The 21365-nt window shown below is 40.6% G+C and overlaps 1 protein-coding gene across 5 annotated transcripts in view; it reads right to left on the bottom strand.

The window, feature by feature from the left end:
* STX18 (syntaxin 18) overlaps positions 1-21365 on the bottom strand; it is a 126124-nt gene that overhangs the window by 103851 nt on the left and 908 nt on the right. For 3 of the 5 annotated variants that reach the window (XM_074039419.1, XM_045392132.3, XM_005554464.5), the window contains exon 1: positions 21056-21307. The exons of 1 other annotated variant lie outside the window; for it this stretch is intronic. Coding sequence is in view for 3 of the 4 variants with exons in the window: in XM_045392132.3 (XP_045248067.1) it covers positions 21056-21223 (168 nt within the window). In the remaining variant the exon portion in view is untranslated. Of the gene's footprint in view, positions 1-7983; positions 8007-21055; positions 21308-21365 lie in introns of those variants that run through there. One more of the 5 variants, XM_074039418.1, reaches the window with a different exon arrangement.

Raw genomic sequence — 21365 nt, 5'->3', positions numbered from 1 at the left:
AAAGAAAAAGTTACTGAATCTCTTTTGACTCCAACGCCTGGTTTCCTTTAGGTCCCCTCACTGACATTTCTTTGGCCCCACAGCATGGGGTACAGGCCGATCTGCATGGCTGGCTATACAGACGTATTATGAAGCCTTTACAATTGACCACACAAACACAATACCACAATGTAGGTCAACTTGTGCACTCAAATGCCAAAGTGAAGCTTATATGGAAGTAAACTACAGACATAAATCTGCGAGGGTAGAATTCCACCCAATGATCCTAAAATTATTTCAAGGAATCAATCTCCAAGTATGCATCATGAAATCAGAAGAGCCCAGTTAAGCTTTTGAGGGGGGAGGATAAAGAAGAAAGAAAGAAAATGAAAGACTTAAGAAGCAGCAAAGCTTTCACCAATCATTATATCATTGAGAGGGCTCAAACTACAGATGAAGTTAGAATACAGAAGATTGTAGAAAGGGTATTTAAAATTATTAACTGATCAAAAATTTGTAGTTGTCATTAAAAAAAAATACAACTTAGCAATTCAGTTCAGAAAGAAGAATATCCCCAGGAACATACACATCTGTTTAATATTACAAGCCAACTGTCAACATCCTAAGTGAAGTTTTAATTTAATATTTTTTCTTTCTTGATGTTTTACCTTTAATCAATGCCTCATGAGAGTATCAACTTTCTATAAGAAACTGTTAAATATAAAGAAATGTTATTGTAGCATGTTTATAAAATCATAGTTCGAGAACTTTTTATTTTTCCAAAGCCTGACCACAACTTAATTATCTGCAGGACATTCCAGGCTCACAATTGCAAGCTCCAGTTCCCAAGCAATTTTAAACAATATCTACTGTACAGGACACAGGGTACACAAAAGACCGCAACATGGTTATATTTCCAAAAGTCAGCATTAGGCCCTTTAGACATGGTTTTTATTTTCATTAAACAATATTTGTTTCCTCACTAATCATTAAATGGTTTTCATCACTATTGCCTGCTTTCCTTTCACATGTCAGTTGTTAGCATCAGTGTTTGTGTTCATAATAAATATAAAAGTGACCCACCCCATCATTTAAAAATGAACACACATGATGTCTGGTTCAATGAGTGTTAGAGACTCAGCAACATACTCACACCCTGAATACTGTTCTGTTTTAATCTAGACACTTAAAAAAGTGTAATGGAGTAATAGACTATAGAGCCCTCTCCTTTAAATCAGATTTAAGCTTCGTGCCTGCTTATGTTATTGTGGGCACACAGATCTAATCAGTGGTTCAAGACATTTACTTGGGAAAATGAAAGAAGAAGACAGTAAGTTCATATCCCTGACCATAATGGGAAGGAGTTGAGAATACTGCCAATTCCTACAGATGCATGAGAAAAGTAGCCTGATTAAAAGTAACACATTAGAAACTGACTGAAATGTAGAGGAGCAACTCACAGAGCATTCCAGAACTTTAGGAATAATTCTGAGAAAGTAAATTTTAAAAATAAACAAAAGCTGTATGCTATAAAGTATTAGGAACAATAAAAAATATGTGAAGTGTGGAAGAAACAAAGAAAAGTATATCAAAGTCAGAGGAAAAATTAATCGTCAGTAAAAAAAAAAATCCAGTAAATAATCTGGAAAACCTTCAAGAAGTTCAGATACTTGCACTGTTGCATTGGAACTAGTAGAGTTTCCATAAAATCAAATTATTTAAGTCCAAATAAACTAATTTTGGATTTCAGATTAACTGGCCGGTAGCTATGGTGAGTGCAGAGACACAGAAATGTACAAACACACGTGTTTACTGGCACATGTGTTTATCAAACACTCTATAGCACTTCTTATGTGCTAAGCACTTTCAAGGTGCTTTACTCACATTAATCCTCCAAGATTAGGTACTACTTTATTCCCATTACATAGATGAGGAAATAAGGCTAAATATTTTACCCACAGATCAGCCACAGGAGGTGGTAGAGCCCAGAGTCCATGCTCTTAACCATCAGGGCACAAATCATTCTGGGTGACATTACCTCTAATCCAAGTAAAAACAAGCCTATTACTTGGAGGGATCCACAGGCCTAAGTTCTCCATAGCTGCCTCCTCGGACTTCTTATCCTCTGCTGGCTTCTCAAATGTAGTCTTTTCCCAGGGACTACTCTGAGGCCCTCTTTTCTTCTGACTTGAAATTTCCCTTGGGCCATTCCACTCTTTCCTCAACGCTTCAATCTCCATTTACATTCTGATGTCTTCTCCATTCTAAATTCCTGGCTTAGAAATCTTTCCTCCAGTACATTTCTATATTTACAACTGCCTGGGAAATGTGTCCCTTGGGTGTTCAGCAGGCACCTCAAAAACTACAAAACGGAACTCATCTTAACTACCTACCTAGTTATCCACAATGAAAACCTCAAAGTCATCTATAACCATTGATTTTCATCTCCTACATTGAACAAGTCCCAGCTCTTGTCAAATATATCTTGAGTCTACTCCCTGGCTCTATAGTAACGAGCTGAGTTCAGGTCCTTGCCGTATCTTGACTATACTTGATTACTGCAACAGCTCAACTGGTCCTCCTCCTTGCTGCCAGTCCTTCTCACCTCTGCCGAATCCACCAACTGCCAGCAGAATGATCTTTCTCAAATACATACCTAATCACGTTAGTCTCCTACTGAAAACTTTTTATAGTTCACCATGGCCTTCAAGATAATGCCATTCCTTTCCCATTCTAGGGGAATCCCTTTTTACCCTTCAAGGCTTAACTCAAAACTCACCTCTCTTATTATGCCCTCTCCCTTTAACCCCTCCCAGTGAGTTCTTCACTTCCACCTGTGTCCATATACACTTTGATAGCAGCACTTATTAGAACATGCTTTAGTTATATGCCTCTAAGTCTATTTTTTCCCTAGATTATGTGTTTCCCAAAGTCAGACATTGTCTCACTCATGTTTGTACACCCAATACCTAACCTAGTTGTATACCTGGCATATAGTTGGTGCTTTATAGTGACTATAAGTGAATGAATAATTCATTCTCAGAGATACCCTTAGTTCAAAGTGATACTTATAATGTCTAAAGCAGAGTGAATGGGCACAATTTTTAATGCAATGTACATCTCTTGTTGGCCACCCACATGCATTGCTACCCTCCTTCTGGGAACAGTTCCCCAAATTTCCTTTGGAAACAATTCTTCCCTGATTCTCGGCCAAAAATGTATTGAGTGGAAGTAACATACTGTGTCAGATGCAGAGCTGGGTCCTAAGTGGACCAAGCTAAGCAGTATATCCTTTTCCTGGCAATAGGAGTGGATTGAGGATAAGAATATCACTCAATTTGAGCCCGTAAGAGAAAGTGAATCCCAGTCAAGGAAACAGCCTCTCTCTTCCTCCAGAGGGGGCATTATGAGAAAGTGAGGCCTGCCAAGTGCTGCAGCTCAGTGGCTGCCACAAAGCAAGGGCATTAGAGGCGCCTTAAAGGAGAGGCCAACACTGTGTGTGCAAGAAAGAACAGAGGGAGTAAGAAAAACCAGACCTGTGGTGACACTGTTTGGTTCACCGAATCCAGCCATGCCAGAGGTTAAGTCATACCACTAGACTTTTCAGTGATATAAATCAATAAATTCCTTTGATCACTTAAGCTAATTTGCATTGGGTTCTCTGTAACTTATAACCATAAGACTTCTGATAAAGCAAGTTAGTGTTTATGGGAAGAAAATCAAGCTACACATTTGAAGAAATGTACAGAAAAAGGAGACAAACAGGGAGAGAGTGAGAGGGGACCGCAAATTAAATGTGATAGGCTATGAAGGAAGGAAGGAAGGAAGGAAGGAAGGAAGGAAGGAAGGAAGGAAGGAAGGAAGGAAGGAGAAAGAAGAGAAGAGAAGAGAAAAGAAAAGAAAAGAAAAAAAAAAGAAAAGAAAAAGAAAAGAAAAGCTAACAAGGTACTCTACAACACAAACAGGAGAATGAGATTCCAGATGTGGAAAGAAAGCTTTCCATTCCAGACAGCATTAGTCAGGCCCATATAGGGGTATCCTGTGGTACATTTATGAAAAGAATAAAGTTTTATAAAGAGCTAGAAAAAAAATTTTAAAAACCAATGTTTCTTTTTGAAATGGCCTTTATGAGAAAAAAAGAAAACACTTTGGGATAATTTAATCTGGAGAAAGCAAATCCTAGAGGCAATTTAACTTATTGAAGGGTTATTTATAAGGAGGTGACTAAACAGCTGTTCTCCAATTTCACAGGGAAAAGAATGACAGGAAATTGATTTAAATTTCAGTATGAAGCTCAAGGCAGGCAAAGGAGAAGTGCTTGAGGGAGAATGGTTAATGATGAAAAAACTAAATGGAAAACTGGATTTTTATAGCTTTTAAAAGATGGAAAATTACCTATGTTGATTCTTTTAGTTTGGGGGTAAAACTACTAAACAAATATTTGAGATGTGCCTTCTGTTCATTTATTCAAATGCCATGTATGAATCCCTACTATGGGCCAGATGCTCTGCAAGGCACTGGGAATACAAACACCAAGAAAATATGGTGTCTGTTCCGTCTAAAGGCTATGTTACTTGGTACAAGAGTCACTGTGCTAAATACAAAGAAGCAGGAAAATAGAGTCCTGCTCTCTCCTTTTCCATCCCCCACGCCAAAAATAAGCCCCAAAATCAACAATATCATTTGAGATAACACAGTAGCAGCTAAAAGGTTAAGTGACAATGTTATTATTAAATAAAAACACAAAATAATAAGGCAAGGGATGTCACAGGCCATACATATTTCCATAGTAAGGAATACAGGCAGCGAATGCTTTCAATTCAGGAGGAGACAAGTATAGGCTAGAATGTGCCTTTCAAGACCAATGGAATTTGAGAAAGTGAAGGAGAGCAAGCAGTCCAGGCAAGAGAAACAGCAGGAACCAAAGAAGGAGGCAAGAAGCTGAGGGGACTGCTAACAGAGCTGTGTGGTGAAAACTGGTGGGATGATGGAGGAAGTGTGGGGTTTAACACTGGAAAGGTGGCTAGGCTAGCTTTATAAAGACCAAATATCTTAGAATCTTTGCGTGGAGAATGAGTGGTACTACGAGTGCTTCTGAGTCAAAGTAATGATGAAAGCAACATTTTCCACACAGTGGCTTAGCGTGGAAAGGGACTGAGGGCTCACCGTTACTGTGTCAGCTCAGGCACAAGATGGTAGGAGTCTGAACTCCTATGGAAGCAGCAGAATGCATGAGATGGAGAGAAAGCGCAAGTGCTTATTCACTTAATTCATTTCCAAATACTATGTACTGAACTGTGTTCTGTGCTGTGAGGAGAATGGTACACAGTGTCTATCTTCTTGGGCTTGGTAATTAACTGGATAGAGGAGGACAGGAAAAGGGAGAATGATAGATGTAACTGCAAAAATGGCAGTCAGGGTGGAGGAGCTCTCTGGTGAGTTGGAATTCCTAAATTTTTATTCACACAAGCTGGAACAACAACAAAATGTCAAAACGTAAACAGGAAAACCAACCCTCCCAATATACCACTTCATGTGTACCATGGAAGATGCTGATTTTATTGCAGTTGAGTCAATGGAAAAGTATAGAAGCAAATGTGCTTGCACTGGTTGAACTGTGCCAAGTAATGAATATTTTAAAAGACTTCTGAAGCCAGGCATGGTGGTGTATATGCATAATCTCAGCTACTCAGGAGGCTGAGGCAGGAGGATGCTTGAGCCCAAGAGTTTGAGGTCAGCCTGGGCAACACAGTGAGACTCTATCTCCAAAAAAAAAAAAAAAATTGAAAAAATAAAAAAAGACTTCAAAGATAGGTAGAAGTAAGGCATTTTTTTAGGACTGAAATGTTTCCAGATTTCATCTTTTGACATAAGTGAGATATATTCACAGATTTTCCATCATTTACCCACAGATAGGTATTTAGAAGCTTTCAGGAAATTCATCACCTCTCCTTGATAGTTCTTCTTTTTTCTTCCTTCTCTTAATCTAATTTTGATTTAACTTCCTCTTGTCATTGCTTGCTTACAAATCACTGCCTCTGTGTCTGGAGCCAATTAGGGCTGTAAAGTACCCCACAACGCCTTCATCTGAGGACCAATTTATATATATTTTCTTATTTCAAGAGGTAGAGTTAGCCTGTAACTCCAAAAGTTTCCAATCAACCATCACATTCTATTCTTTGGAAAAATATGCTTCTCTCTACAGTTAAGAAGAAGACATCAAACTACATATATTTTGCAAGAATATTTCCTTTCTACCTGTATAAAGATGAATTGTGCTTTGGGAATTCACTTGCAAAAAAATTGAGTGTAGGTAATAAATGCTTAATAGCAATAACATTTTAAAAATCTTCCTACCAGTTAAAATTAAATGTAATTTCCTTATTACTTTAATGGAAACCTTTGGAGTTGAAGTATTTAACTAGTCTCTTTTACATCAAGTGTTCATTATGTAATTCTCTTTTAATATTAGGTATGCACACTGTCCATTGACAGAATAAAAACACACATTTCCACTGAAACAAAAACTGGAGAAGGACAAGGCAGCTTGATTCAGAATCTGATAATGGGTTACAGATTTCATTTCAGTTCAGATTTACAGTCAACATGCCACACAGTCATTTACCAGGTCATATTTGGAGGGAAAGTATGAACTGCCACATCACTAAGAGAAAAATCTGTGTAAGCCTAAAATACCTGACTTTTCCCACTGTAATGCTGAGCCTAAGGAAGAGAGGTAGAGAAAAAAAACGATATACATATATAATTATATATACACACATACATACACACACACACACACACACACACACACACACACACACACTTAAAACTACCTTAAATTAAAAGGCAGTGATGATTTGGTCCAAGTTCTGGGCATAGGGAAGACTTCTCTTTGCCACTGTCTTTCAGGGTCACCCTGAGTGAGGCTGCAATGCTGCCTTGTCCATTGCTGGCTGGTTCTAGCCTACTAGCTAAATCATCCTAACCCTCAGGATGCTAGACTTACACAGGGGAAAATTCTAGAGCTGGTGGGCAGACACCTAACCTGAGTCATGGGCTGTGGATGCAAAGCTTCTACCCAGTTCCCAAGCCAACTCCTCTTTTCCAGCCTTCCCATCTCCTGCTGGAGCCTCCCATTAGTTGACCCCTATCAGAAGCCAGGGGGCAAGGAAACCCCACTATGCAGCCCATAAACATCAGCCTCTTGATATGATCCCCAATACTGGAGGTGGGGCCTGCTGGGAGGTGTTGGATCATGGGGGTTGATCCCTCATGAATGGCTTAGCACTGTCCCCTTGGTGATAAGTGAATTCTTGCTCAGTTCACACAAGATCTGATTGTTTAAAAAGAGTCTGGGACCTCCCCCTTCTCTCTTCTTGCTCTCTCTCACCATGTGACACTCCTGCTCCCCCTTCAACTCCTGCCATGACTATGAGCTTCCTGAGGTTTCACAGAAGCAGATGCCGATGCCATGCTTCTCGTACAGTCTGCAGCATCATGAGCCAAAATTAACCTCTTTTCGTTATAAATTACCCAGCTCCAGGTATTCCTTTATGGCAATGCAAAAAATGAACTAATGCAGGTTGTGTGGCTAAACCACACCTTTCAGAGTGAGGCCCCCAGGTACTAGGAGGACTGCCTGCTGCTGGCTCACAGCCAAGTGAGTCTCAAGCAGCAGGAAGGTGCCTCACCCAACGCTAGCGCCCTTCCCTGGGAGAAGCCCACAGACAACGGCTAGCCAATGCAGTGGTTAAAAAGCCCTGGCCCTTTACCTCAACTGGGCAATTCTAAAAAGCCATTTCAGCTCCAGAGATCTCCATGGAACTGACTGTTTAATAAACAAATAAAATTAAAAACTGGTATCCCAACAACAGAAAAGGGAATTACAATTTTTCAAATGTCTATAATCCATAAATTGGGTCTCCTTCCCTCTCAATGATTTTACTAACTAAAACCACAAATCTTTTTCCCTTTTCCCCAAAAGTAAACCTCAACACTTACCTTTAAGAAATGCATGGTCGGACAGGCATGGTGGCTCATGCCTGTAATCCCAGCACTTTGGGAGGCCGAGGCGGGAGGATCAAGAGGTCAGGAGATCGAGACCATCCTGGCTAACATGGTGAAACCTCATCTCTACTAAAAATACACAAATTAGCCTGGCATGGTGGTGGGTGCCTGTTGTCCCAGCTGCTTGGGAGGCTGAGGCAGGAGAATGGCGTGAACCCGGGAGGCGGAGCTTGCAGTGAGCTGAGATCTGGTCACTGCATTCCAGCCTGGGCGAGACCCCGTGTCAAAAAAAAAAAAAAAAAAAAAAAAAAAAAAAATGCATGGTCACATGGTAATTGTTGATTAAAAGAAAAAGTTTGGTTTAGAAGCAGCCGTATTTCCCCAAAAGGTAGTCAAGCACTTTCAAATATATAATATATGCACCAAAATATGCTCCTAAAGACAGCAGATGATGTGATAACACACTAAGGAGCAAGTCCCCAGAGGCTTGGTCTGTGGAACGCCAAGTGGAGCACAGTTCCCAGCCTGGGACAATCTTGCCACAGGACACCTGTGCATGCCCAAGAGCTGGGAGGCAGCAGGCAACCCGAGAAGCACAGCATACACGTGCCATGACTACTCATCTCACAGCACGAGGGACGTCATCCTGGGAGATAGCTTAACCTTCTGAACCTCAGTTTCTTCATGAATAAAGGAGCCTAACTTGAAAGGATAGTCAAATAAATTATAAAGCTTTTAACAAAGGGCCAGGTAGAGTAGGTGCTCAACAAGTGGTAGCCATTATTATCATTTATTATGCTTTAGAATAACAACCAGAAAGTTAAGACATCAATGCAACATTTGTGGATCATTTTCTCATATAGGTTAAGAAACTCTAGACTGGAAATCCAGCTGAGATACAGGAAAATTACTCCCTTTACAAAAGATTTTACCACAGACTTCCTTAAAATAGCCCCCACCCCTCCACTGCACATTTAATATAGAATTAGATATTGCTTACTCATAATATTTTTCTAATCAAAAACTATTAATTCTCCATTTCCTACCACAGCAAATAAAAACTCATCTGCCAGGAGTTTTACTTGTTCTGTTTTGCTTTTCATTTCAAAAGTATCTGTGTTCATTAAAGAAATTCTGGATGATAGAAGCAGAAAAATAAATCACCCAAGTCCCATCACTCAGAAAAAGCCATGGTTAACATTTTGGTGTATTCCCTTCCAGTCATTTCCATGCCTAGAGTTTTTTGGGTTTGCATACACAGTTTTAATTGTAACTGGTTTGGGTAGTTATTTTTTTAAGCTAACATAATAATATAAGTATATATTAATTACATATAATAATATATAATTCTCATGTCATGACATACTCTTCAGTATGTCACATTTACCTAACAATTTCTCTCTACTTGGGAATAATGCTAGTGTCTCTACGTAAGGCACTTGTGACAGCTGCCATCACTATCGTCATCAAAATCATTATTATTGTATTATTAAGGCTGCTGCTGTTCTGTGAACATTTCCAAGGCTTCGTGAAAAAAAGAAAATAAAAGAAAAGAAAACAACCCCTGCTGCTGCAAACTTCGCTTTTTCTTTTTTTTTTTTTTTTTTCCTAGCTGGAGTGCAATAGCACAATCTTGGATCACTGCAACCTCTGCTTCCCAGGTTCAAGCAATCCTCCCACCTCGGCCTCCCAGGTAGCTGAGATTACAGGTGTGTGCCACCGCAGCAGGCTAATATTTGTATTTTTTTTATAGCGATGAGATTTTGCCATGTTGCCCAGGCTGGTCTCGAATTCCTAAGCTCAAGCGATCTACCTACCTCAGCCTCGCAAAGTACTGGGATTACAGGCATGAGCCACCATACCCAGCCAAACTTTTAATCTCAGAAGGACCTCCCACTTCTACAAAGTATGTCAACATTTATCTTCATTTTCTTCAGTTTGGTTGTTATAGTTAAATCTTTAGTTCATCTAGAAATTTATTTTAATATATGTATGAAACAAGGAACTAAAAATTTATTTTTTTTCCCAAAGTGCTAACCAATTATCCGCAATCACTGAATAAATCTTCCTTTTCTTACTGATTTACAACACATCCTTTAGCATGGATAAAATTTACACACACACACACACCCTGGACTAATGGGTTTCACTAAAAAATTCACATATGCATATATTATTTTTTGGTGCTAAAATGTCTTAGTATATGTGCTGCCAAAGCGAGCACTACAGTAATAATTAATGTGTTGACAACACTTTTCTTCACTTCCAGGTATCCGTGTTTCTATTCGTCCAAATCTTCTGTATCTGTCTACAAAATTTTGCAGTTTGTTTCAACTAGGTCATTTACATTTCTTTTTAAGGTTATTACTAGAAACTCTTTTTGTTGCTACTATAAATGTTTCATTATACTCTAAATGGTCATTAATTAGATATAGGATCACCATTGACCTTTGCCCACTAATGTTATACAATGGCTCTCAAGGCCTCTGTAATCAGGCCATAGCACCTCCCCGTTTTCACACTGCTGAGTAAGAAGCCCCCACTGGCCTTGTTACGCTGGTTTCCTTACTGTCATTGAGCACGCCAGGCTCATGTTCACCATCCATCCACTTGACTTGCTCTTCAAAGATCTGTTCCCAGGTCAGTCAAAGCTTTCCTAAGTAGTCTGCCTCTAATTACATGCCTTTTTCTATACTCAACCAGAACTGATAATAAGTTCTAAAACATTTAATACTTTCAAATAATGTAGCAATAATTTTCCTTTTATCAATATTAGGACATTCAATTTTTTACATTTGAGAAAAGATTAAATGAAAAACAAACTATATTTTTTGTCTTTTTTAAGAGGCTATGATCAATTTCAAACTAATTTGGTAAAAAATATAGTTTGCTTACAATACTAATAAACTAGAAGCAGTCTAAATAGCTTTCAACAGGGGTTCAGATAAATCAATTCTTTGTTACTATTTTTAATAGCTATGCAGCCAAATAAACTGGTGGTAAAAGCAATATATACTGATATTTAAAAATTTCCAAAATATATTGTTTTCTACAATACTGTTATGTAACCCCTCTCTACTCCCCCAAGGAAGGAGGGGGGGCATGTGGAGAGGGATTACATAACAGTATTATAGAAAAATCCTGATTTTATTTAATAGAAAAAATGTCTGAAAAGTTAAACACCAGAATTTTAACTATGGTTATTTCCTGACAGTAGTACTAAATGTGAACTATTTTCTTCCTTATTCTATTTAATGAGCACCTACTAATTTTATAATCAGATTTTAAAATAGTCAACTTCAAAAATGTGCCCTGCTGATAAAAGTCCATTATAAAATTATATAACCACTTTTGAATCAAATACATTTGTGAAAACACACCAAATGCTAACTTTGAAAAAAGAACAAACCAAAAAAAAAAAAAAAACAAAACCTCACTCTTTCAGAGAATCTGGGAAAATATCACAAGGTAATGGGCAGTTATCACTGCAAAAAGTATTTAAAAATATATCCTGGGACTTTCAGAAAAAGAGTTCTGAGTCATGCAACCATCTCATTGAAAAGGTCCTTACGGATTATCTAGTCAAAACCTCTCATTTAAAAATCAGAAGAGTGACACCCAGAGAGGTTAGGTGAGTTCTCCAAGATCACACAGTAAGTTACTGGCAAAGCCAAAAGTATTTATAATTCAGAACATACACTTTTTAATTCCTGTCTCAATTCCTCTGATTAAGACATGCTGTAGCCTCTTACTTCTGCTAAGACTACAGAATTCACTGCTGGAGAAAATGTCCAAGAAAAGGCAAGTGTTCATTTCACCAGAGTTTTCTTATCATTTGACAATAAATTAGATAGAAATGTTACAATATTGTGAAATGGAAAGTGTCTCTCTCTTGGTTAAATACAGCTTACAAATTCCGTAAGAACATTTTGACAAACAGACATATGTTAGATGGTGATAAGTGGAAGTTGGCAAACTTTAGCATTCATAGACTTTGAGGATCTGAAAGTCTGTAAGAAAGAAAAAAGTATTACCGAATGTAAAATTTCAACTGTGCTGCAAGCTTTCCATATCTGAGTTATTGGGTTCATTCAATATACCATACTTTCATTCCTTTGGTTTATTCACTTTCTTTTAGAGGAGTTTTGAAGGTGCCTCTTTTTAAGTCAATATTAAATGTAATACGTTTTAAACATAAAATGGTTTTCATACCATAAGTTGTAATTAATATTTGCAGACTTCACTGACACTTTACCCACCAGAGGGAGCCCATATGGATTTCCATGTAGTAAGAGACCTCAAACATCAAGTTTATGTGAATTCGACAATCACATTATTCATAATACAATCAATATTATAAAATCACTCAATAATATATTTCTATCCCCTGAAAAAGAGAAAAATTAAATGAAATCGGGCACATAAAGTCCTTAACTGAGTTCCTGACCTACAGCAGAAGCTCAAAAATGACTGAGTTTCCAAAATTTGTATCCTTCTGCACATTACTTATAGTGCTTACAACAAATTAACTGGTATTCTGACTTACACACAGGTTGATATGAGCTTGGCTGATATCTGCCCTGACAGATGGTTCTAGACCCAATATGTAAATAAATTTGGTTCTTGGGCCTCCAAAATGAAGCCAGCCCCTGACGGGAAGAATTCACTAAAAATGTCACACTGAGAAGACGTGTTTCTGAAGCCCTACCCTAGTAGGTGATACACATAATAACTGGTCAACTGCCAACTCAAAAGTGAGGAAAGAGGGAACTCTTTGACACACTCCAGATTCTTCATGGAATGCAGGAGAAAATGAATCAACTATCCCCGAGAATCATGCTTCTACAACATGTGATATAATCACTACCCCCAGGATGAGTTTCATTCAAGAATAAAGAAAGCAGAACTGAGAATAACAGGAGAGAACCTGGCATCCACACGGGCCCTCCTGAGTCTCTACCCCCTTGTACTTCTCGCCACCATAAGGCCCAGCCTAGTGACAGCCGTATTGCTGAGACAGGTCTCAATCTCCATGCAACTGGCTGGGCATAGGTACGTATTCACTGGGTATCTATTTTGTACTCAACTGTCTCCAAGGTCTAAATATAGTAAAGCTGAAGGACCCCATTGAGTTCCAGCTATGTTCTCCAATCCAGATTTATCAGTAAGCACTGCTGCTGGGGAGTTATCCACCACATGCTGTCTTAATAAAACTTCAGTGTCCACTGGGCTCCTTGGATCTATTCTTTACTATTTAGAATTAAGAAGAAGGCATGAATAACTGGCACCCAACTCTAACCCTGAAAATGCTGTTATTGTAATCTTCTACCATTTAACTTTTCCAACCAGAAAACTGGGAATTACTCTACCTCCTCCTCTTTCTATTTCCACTAATTAGTTACTAAGTTTTACTAAGTTTGCTGAGTCTACCTACTAAATACTAAATACCTACTTCATCTATTTTCTCCCACCCAACCCTACCGTCACCGGCCCCTCAGTTTCACCTGAATTACTGCAACAGCATCCTACTTAGCTCCCCATGTCAGTCTTGTTACATTTCAAACCCATCATCAGCACTGCGGATTAGTTTAAGATGCAAACATGATCCATTCATGCCTCTGCTGCATAGCCCAGAGCATAAAGTACAAACTCCTCAGCACTGCTAACAATGCTGTCATTTAAGAGTTGGCAAATTTTTCTCTAAAGGGTCAGACAGGAAGTATTTTTAAGTTTCGCAGGCCTTTGTAGGCTATCGCTCTGCTGCTATAGCACGAAAGTATCCTTGGCCTATATTTAAACAAATGAAAATGACATATTCCAATAAAACTTTATTTACAAAAATAGGCAGTGGGCCAGATTTGGCCTGTGGGCCAGTTTATGGACCCCTGCTCTAACCCACTTCAGCACAACTTCATCCCCTGATACTCTGATCCTCACCCAGATCTCCTCTAGAAAAGGGCTCTAGTCATACCAGTCTTGCTGCTGGTTCCCAAACTGCCCTGCTGTTGTGCGCCACTGCCTTTGCTCACATCCATCCTTTCTACCTACGTCTGGTGGAATGGTTTTTCTCCTTAAAGGCCAAGTTTGATGATCACTTTGAGATTTCCACTGATTCTCCCCCAAAGAGATTTAGGTATCCTTTATCTATATTTTCAAAGAACAGGGACATATGCCTCATACTTTTTTTTTTTTTTTTTTTTTTTTGAGACAGAGTCTCGCTCTGTCGCCCAGGCTGGAGTGCAGTGGCGCAATCTCGGCTCACTGCAAGCTCTGCCTCCCGGGTTCACGCCATTCTCCTGCCTCAGCCTCCTGAGTAGCTGGGACTACAGGCGCCCGCCACCGCGCCCGGCTAATTTTTTGTATTTTTAGTAGAAACGGGGTTTCACCGTGGTCTCGATCTCCTGACCTTGTGATCCGCCCGCCTCGGCCTCCCAAAGTGCTGGGATTACAGGCGTGCGCCACCGCGCCCGGCCCTCATACTTTTTTTTTATGGCCCCACAATGCCTGACACACCAGATGTTCAGTGTTTATTGGATGATGGTATAAATTAATTACTGAATAAATACATTTCAAAACTTACAGTCCTCCTAAGTCTTGGGCAAAATTCAGAAGTGTAATCCACACAAAGGATTCACAATCTCATGAAAACTCTGCAGTGCTGAGCTCTCCTTACAGTACACACTTAGTTATTGCAATCCATAAAAACATAGCATCATGAAGCTAAAAGAGGCCCTGGAGAGCATTAAAGCAGTGGTTTTTAAACTGTGTGTCTCTGGGCCCTCTGGTTGGTTCCTTGGGGTTCCTCAAGGAGAGGGGGAAGGTAAGAGAAGGGTAGGCTGGCGAATGAACCTTTCTCCCTAAACCTCTCACTCCAGCTTTTACCAAAGTTGCTCCTTATTTCATTAGCTAAAAGGTTCCTGCCATATTTAAAAAGAAATCTATATTATTCAGCACACTCATGCTCTGTTCACAGCTTGCATTCTAAATCTCCATTGTTTCCTGATCCTACTTCTGTATGGTTTGACCCTATCTCCTGTCCTTCCTGCCTCTCATGGAATCACTGTACCTGTTGCATGATACTGCTTCTTTGAATCATGCTCCCTCAACTGAAATCCCCTAACTATGATTATACTCAACCCTTGGGTAAAATTTATAACCCAGGTGGTCCCAGCTCAAGCTTTGGGTTCCAACACTTGCACACAAACTCAACACTGCCTCCGAAAAGGAAATCAAGGAGGTTCTGGGGAATCAATGCTAAAAAAGTTACAGTTGTTACTCATACCTGAGTTGTTGTGTACCTGTGCCTGCCTTTTCACTAGAGTGTACACGTGCTGAGGGGGGAACTGAATCTTAGTAATAAAATAAAAGCTACTATATACTGAATGCTTACTCCTAATACTGGACTAAGTATAAACGTGCATCATGTAATATTCAAGAATCATGTGAGGATCACACAGCTTTAGAACTACAATGAGCCTTGGACAGAGATCACCTAGCCCAAAAACTGAGAGAGACACAGTAGATTAACAGTTATTCATTAATTTAAGAAGTATGTACTAAGCACCTGCATCCCTACACTGTTCTAGAAGCTACAGATTCAGTGCTAGCAACACAAAGTTCTTCATTTTCAGAAAACATATATTCTAGTAGACAAACCACAAATAAACGGATATGCGATATGCTCGGGGAAGCGACAGAAGAAGGATGCCTCTTTACGTAGGACATTCAAGGAAGCCCTCACGGAGGCAACGTTTAACCAGAGACCTGAGGAACTGAGAAATCAAGCCATATGGAATCCGGGAGAAAAGTGTTCCAGGTAGAGGGATGCAAAGGTTGTAAGAGGGGAACGTGCATGATGCATGTGAGAAAATGAGAGGCCAGAGTAGCTGGAGTAGAGTGAGCAAAAGGAGGGGGAGAGGAGGTGAGGCCAGAGAGGTAGCAGAACCAGATCATCTGGCTTTGGGCCACTCCAAGAACTCTGAATTTCAGCCAAAGATTCAAGATAATCAATTCCTAAAAATAAGTAAATAAAAAATGAAGTTTAGCTTCCACAAAAGAATGTATTATCAAGAACAAAATCTCATCTGCATGCCTAATCTGAAAATAGAGTTCCCAGCAATTCAGGATCACTATTACCTTATTTAGAATCAAAATGTCCTTATTCTACAAGAAATCTCTGCAGTTATCTAGTTTAAGCTCTCAGTTTTACTAATGTGGAAACTGAGGCCCAGAGAAATCACATGAGCAGCCCACTTACTGGCAGACCTGCGGCTAGAACATGGGTTCCTGCTTTCCTGTCCAGGGCTCTCCAGTAGCCCCTGCTGCCTCTGCACAGCAGTTCGGTGCTGACAGGTTTCTTGGTTACCTGTGTGGTAACCACCCCTGGCTCCCGTAACCTTTATAAGTCAGTAAGAGAATAGACGAGCTGCCACTATGAGGCATCTCCAGGCCTATCCTCACCCCAGAACCTGTCATTATAAACTCCTGCATTTTCTAGTTTCTCATTCCCCACAGAGCTGAATACAGCCAGGCAGACAAGGTGAAGGCACATCAGGCACTGTCCCAGGCACTGTGAGGGATGTTTTTGTTGCTTTTGCTTGCCCAACATTCCTTACTCCCTATTCCCAGACAGGGCACTGCCATTTCCAAGGTTCTGGTGGGGGCTACATAGTATCCAAGCCACCTATTAACCACAGATTGAGGTGGACATAGACCTGACCAATGAAAGAAACATCCCTCTGGCTATAATTACCACTACAAGAGAGAGCTGAGAATCAAGCAGAAACTAGATTTCCTTCCTGGGCTTTACAGATAAGAGCCAGAGAAAGAAGCTCTATGCCTGGATTTTCCAGTTATATGAGCTAAGGCATTTCCACTTTGTTCAGGTTAGTTTACATTAGGTTACTATTAATTGCAATCAAAAGAACTCAGACTCATGTAGGCATCTGCATACCTTTTCTTATTTCATCTAACAACTTTATAAGGTTGCCATTACTCACTCTATTTTAGACATAAGGAAACTGAATTAAGTGGCTTCCCCAAGTTCATATAGCAGATAAGACACATTCAAATCCAAGTCCTCCTGCCCCACGTTCCATTCAGTATTCAGTATTCAGAATTAACTCAAGAAGAAGAAACTCACTGCCATTCAGAAGCCAAAGAAATTCTGGTTTAAAAATTATAGGAGGATGTAGGGGGACACGGGGACAGCAGCATTAAACCAGGTCAAAGGACCTGGCTTCTAGTTCTGGCTCTGTCCTATGACCTCAACTGCTATGACTTAGGGCAAGTAATTTCATTTATTTAGATGTTAGTTTTCTTATCTATTGACAAAATGAACTCGAGGTCCTTTTGAGTGAAAAAAAAAACCATACACACAAACAAACCAACATGGGTCTGCTTTAAGCATACAGATTCTACTGTTACCATATGCCAAGTAGATTTCAACTTGAATGGCAAGCCTAATAACAGGTAATGGCTCCTGGGGGACAATGTTGCAAAGAATTCTGAGCTCTAGGGATCCACGAAGTTATGAGCATTGGCTTCCATGATCACAAGGAAGAAAAGAAAGTAACAGCTGCCTACCTGCCAGACATCTGCCATCACTGAAAGAGTTTCACCTTGGCAAAGAAATGCTACTATCTTTTACAAATGCAGACAGTACTTCTGCACCATCACTGATTCATCAGTACCTACCCAGGATTTTCACTCATTCCTCATGCATTTAACTTGGCTCCCCTTTATAAGCAAGGAATGAAAGTGCAAGAAAACTAAGTGGTTTGGAAAATATAGCTTGGTGCCACTAAAGAAAATATGTCTAAATGGCCTACATGAGGAGGGGGGAGGTATTTGAGGGGAACAATAATAATTAGTCTGGTTTCTTAAAATATATACATATAGACTACGTGAGTAGGGTAACTCACAAGCTACCCTACTTAGCTTGTGAGTTAGGTAGGGTATTATCATGTCCATTTTATAGAAATGGAAAATGAGAGTCAGACTTGCCCAAGTTCACCCATTTCTAAGTAAGAGAAGCCAGATTTGAACCCAAGGCCCAGGTCTCTTTCCAATCCCACCGTCCTCATTAGTCCCACACTTCAAATGAGTTAACTAATCAAATTCCCATTGCAGAGTGACATATTCATTATTATTTGGAGTTGTTCGAATAATATAAGTTCCTCCCCCAAATAATCTGAAAAGTCATTACTCTCCATTTGTAATTTAATGGGAAGACATGCATTTGAGTACATATAAATTTAGCAAAATTGAACATAAAAGTTAAATGTTTAAAAGAATGATGCAGAAGAAATCAGTCTATTGGTGGGAGGTAGGGAAGGAAGATTTAGTTTCAATGCAATTTTATGAAACTTAATATAACCTTTACAACAATTCAGTGAGATGGAAATCTGGCATCAGGCATGTATTAGAGGAATGGAATGGAAGAACAGAAATTGAACCGGATTAAAACGCATCCTAGAAGTAACAGCAAATGCTTCAAGGAAGGCACTTACCAAAAGGCATACTATAACTTATTACATTTCATTAAGTCTGACAACCAGGGCTAAACCTGAATTAGAATATGTGCTTCTGGTATTGACCAGACTTTTCTGTATAAGGAATCCAGGCCAAACAAAATAACAGGCAAACTTTTGACACATCTAATCATAGTGAAAGCACAGGACATCCATCACTAGCTCTTCTAGTTAAAATTCCCACAAGAGAAGATGGGGAGTGGGGAATGGTTGGAAGAACAGGAGATAATACGCAAAGCAATGACAACACAAAATCAAAATTGCTTAAAAGAATGTATGTTTCCTCTACGTCAGGGGGACAGCGTCCCTGAACAACACAGCCCATGTACTCACTTAAGGTAATGTGACACCTACTCACATCAATACATAGCAGAATTGGAAGTTTCACTGTCACGCGGTCCAAACCTATGACATATGCACAAAGTTCTTCTCAAACATCTCTGAAAAGCAGTCATCACTCTGTTTAATTACTTCCAGTGACAGGGAACTCAGCACCCTACAGGACTGTTACTGTCCCTGAGGCCCATTAACTCAAAAGTCTAAAACACATTTTCACCACTCAGGGAGCGGTGGAAGTGATCACAGGGCTATCCAAAGGGCTTGCCAACTCAACTGTGCCTCTTGTCTCGACCATTCCCAAATCCCCCCTTTCCCTGAGCAGGACTCAAAATTAGCACAGTGTTCATAAATCAGTGGTTTCAGAGTCAGAAGGGACCCTTACAACGCCAATACTGTGATATTCATACCACGGTTCTACAAAAGGAACCCCAGGAAGTGCTTAGGCCAAACTGGGAGGGAGAGTATCCTGTTTCTCTTCCTCTCATTTCAGCCTAGGAAGCTTCCACTTTAATTTGTTATATATAGAGGACCAAGGTAGTTTTTTAAAAGGAGGAGGAGAAAAAAAAGGACCATTTACAGGTAAATAAACTGAGGTCTTGACACTTGCTTAATGAAATCATATAGCTAACAGTTGCAGGGTTCAGACAACAACCTGGTCTCCTGGCTCCTTCTCTGGTACTTTCTCTACCATATAACATCTGACGGCCTAGAGGGCAAAATTCAAACTCCGCAGTGATATACAAAGCCCTTTAAGATCTCTCCCGGTCCAATTTTTATGAGAGTCCCACATACCAGTCTCACTCAAATGTTTATTGAACCAACTTATATCAGACTCTTACACACCTCCACATCTTAGCGCATACTATTCTTTTAGCCTGAGATGCCCTTCTGCACTGGAGCCAACTAATCCTCTTTCAAGATTTGTTTTGGGCATCATCACCTCTATAAAGCCTTTTCTGATCCTCAGGTAGAACTGACCACATTCTTCTTTGTGCCCTACATAACACTTGCAAGGCTTTATGGCACTTGTTTTATGTCTATGTCCGTCTACTCCACTACTCCTTTTACATCATATTACTCTAACATGAGGCTGGTCAGAAAGTAGGTGCTTCATAGATGTTCATCAATAGGGAGAGTGTATTCATCTGGTCCAACCCCTTTCTGATGTTTAAGTATCCTCTGCTAACTGTCATTAATGCATGCATGCATACATTCATTCGAAAATATCTGAGTGTCTATGCAGTGCCAAGTGTATGCCAAGCAGAGTAGGATCTACTGTGAAATTAATGAGGTTTTAGCTTCGGGGTCCCTCACTTCCATCTTCCAAAGCTCTGAATCTCTCTTGGTGATTTTTATTTCTTAAAGACGGCAGACATAACTATAAAAACTTTCGGCCCCACAAAACCTAGATCCCTCCTTGGTGTCACGGACACAAAAGGGAACAAGACAAACATCTCTCCCCTCATGGAATTTTCTGTTTAACGGGAAAGACAGCCATTTTGTTCATTCATTCATTCAACAAACATTTACTAAGCAATGCTATGAGTCATGCATTGTGAGATGAAAACAACTGTCCCTGCCCTTAAGGAAAAGGTTCCTGTTCCCAGAGAGATGAAGGGACACCTGCTCTGATCAGGGAACAGAAAGTAGTTGAGATGACTGTAACACCGTGTTTGCGAAAGATGACCCTAAACTCGTCTCAAGAGGAACTGAGCCCTACTTATCGCGGAGACAAAGGGAAGAAAGAGTTCGGTTGAATATGGTTTTTAATCTCAACTGGGGATGGGAGGCAGACAAGTAAAGAGCACAGGCAAATACGGTGTGGTCAGTTCTGCAACAGGAAGTGAAGGACAGTGAGGTTTCCCGTGAGTGCAAGTCTGTAGTGACGGCGAACTCATGACCTCACAAAGCCGCCCGTGCACTTTCCAGATAGAGATTTCTGAGGGTCTCCTTCCTCGTCCCCCAACCCCCGCCGCCGCAGGAGAAATCTGTTCCCCAATATGCGTCCCCCTTCCTTAAAATAAGGCTGTTCCTTCCCCAAAAAGCTGTCCGGTCTCTGAGGCCAACTCTCCTGTCCCCCTTGGGGCCACCTCCTTCACACAATGCTTACGGGACGGGGTGTGGTTTGGGGCTCGGGGTCCCTGTCGCAGGACTGCCCCCTCCTCAACCCGCCGTTTCCATAGCAACCAGCTCACCACTTCGCGGGCCCGGCTGGAGAAGTCGCCCTTGGGCCGGGGGCTCCGGCGGAACAGCTCATCCCGGCTGCCATCGACCCCGCCGCCCACCGCCACTCCCAGCGCCTTGTTCCGCGTCTTCACGGTCTTGACGCTGGCCCGGAATAGCAGCGTGATGTCCACGGCCATAGCGACCCGTACCCGCAGACCCACACTGGGCCCGCTCACGTAAGCAGCCGGCGACCGCGGCGAGAACCCGGCCGCTGGAGGACTGGTCCTGCCCCGCACTCCTCCCCACCGGCAACTGCGATGCGAGAAGAAAGGTTCCGGC

This window comes from Macaca fascicularis, chromosome 5 (assembly GCF_037993035.2).
Source record: "Macaca fascicularis isolate 582-1 chromosome 5, T2T-MFA8v1.1".
NCBI lineage: Eukaryota > Metazoa > Chordata > Mammalia > Primates > Cercopithecidae > Macaca > Macaca fascicularis.
This window is presented reverse-complemented; position numbering and strand designations above follow the sequence as displayed.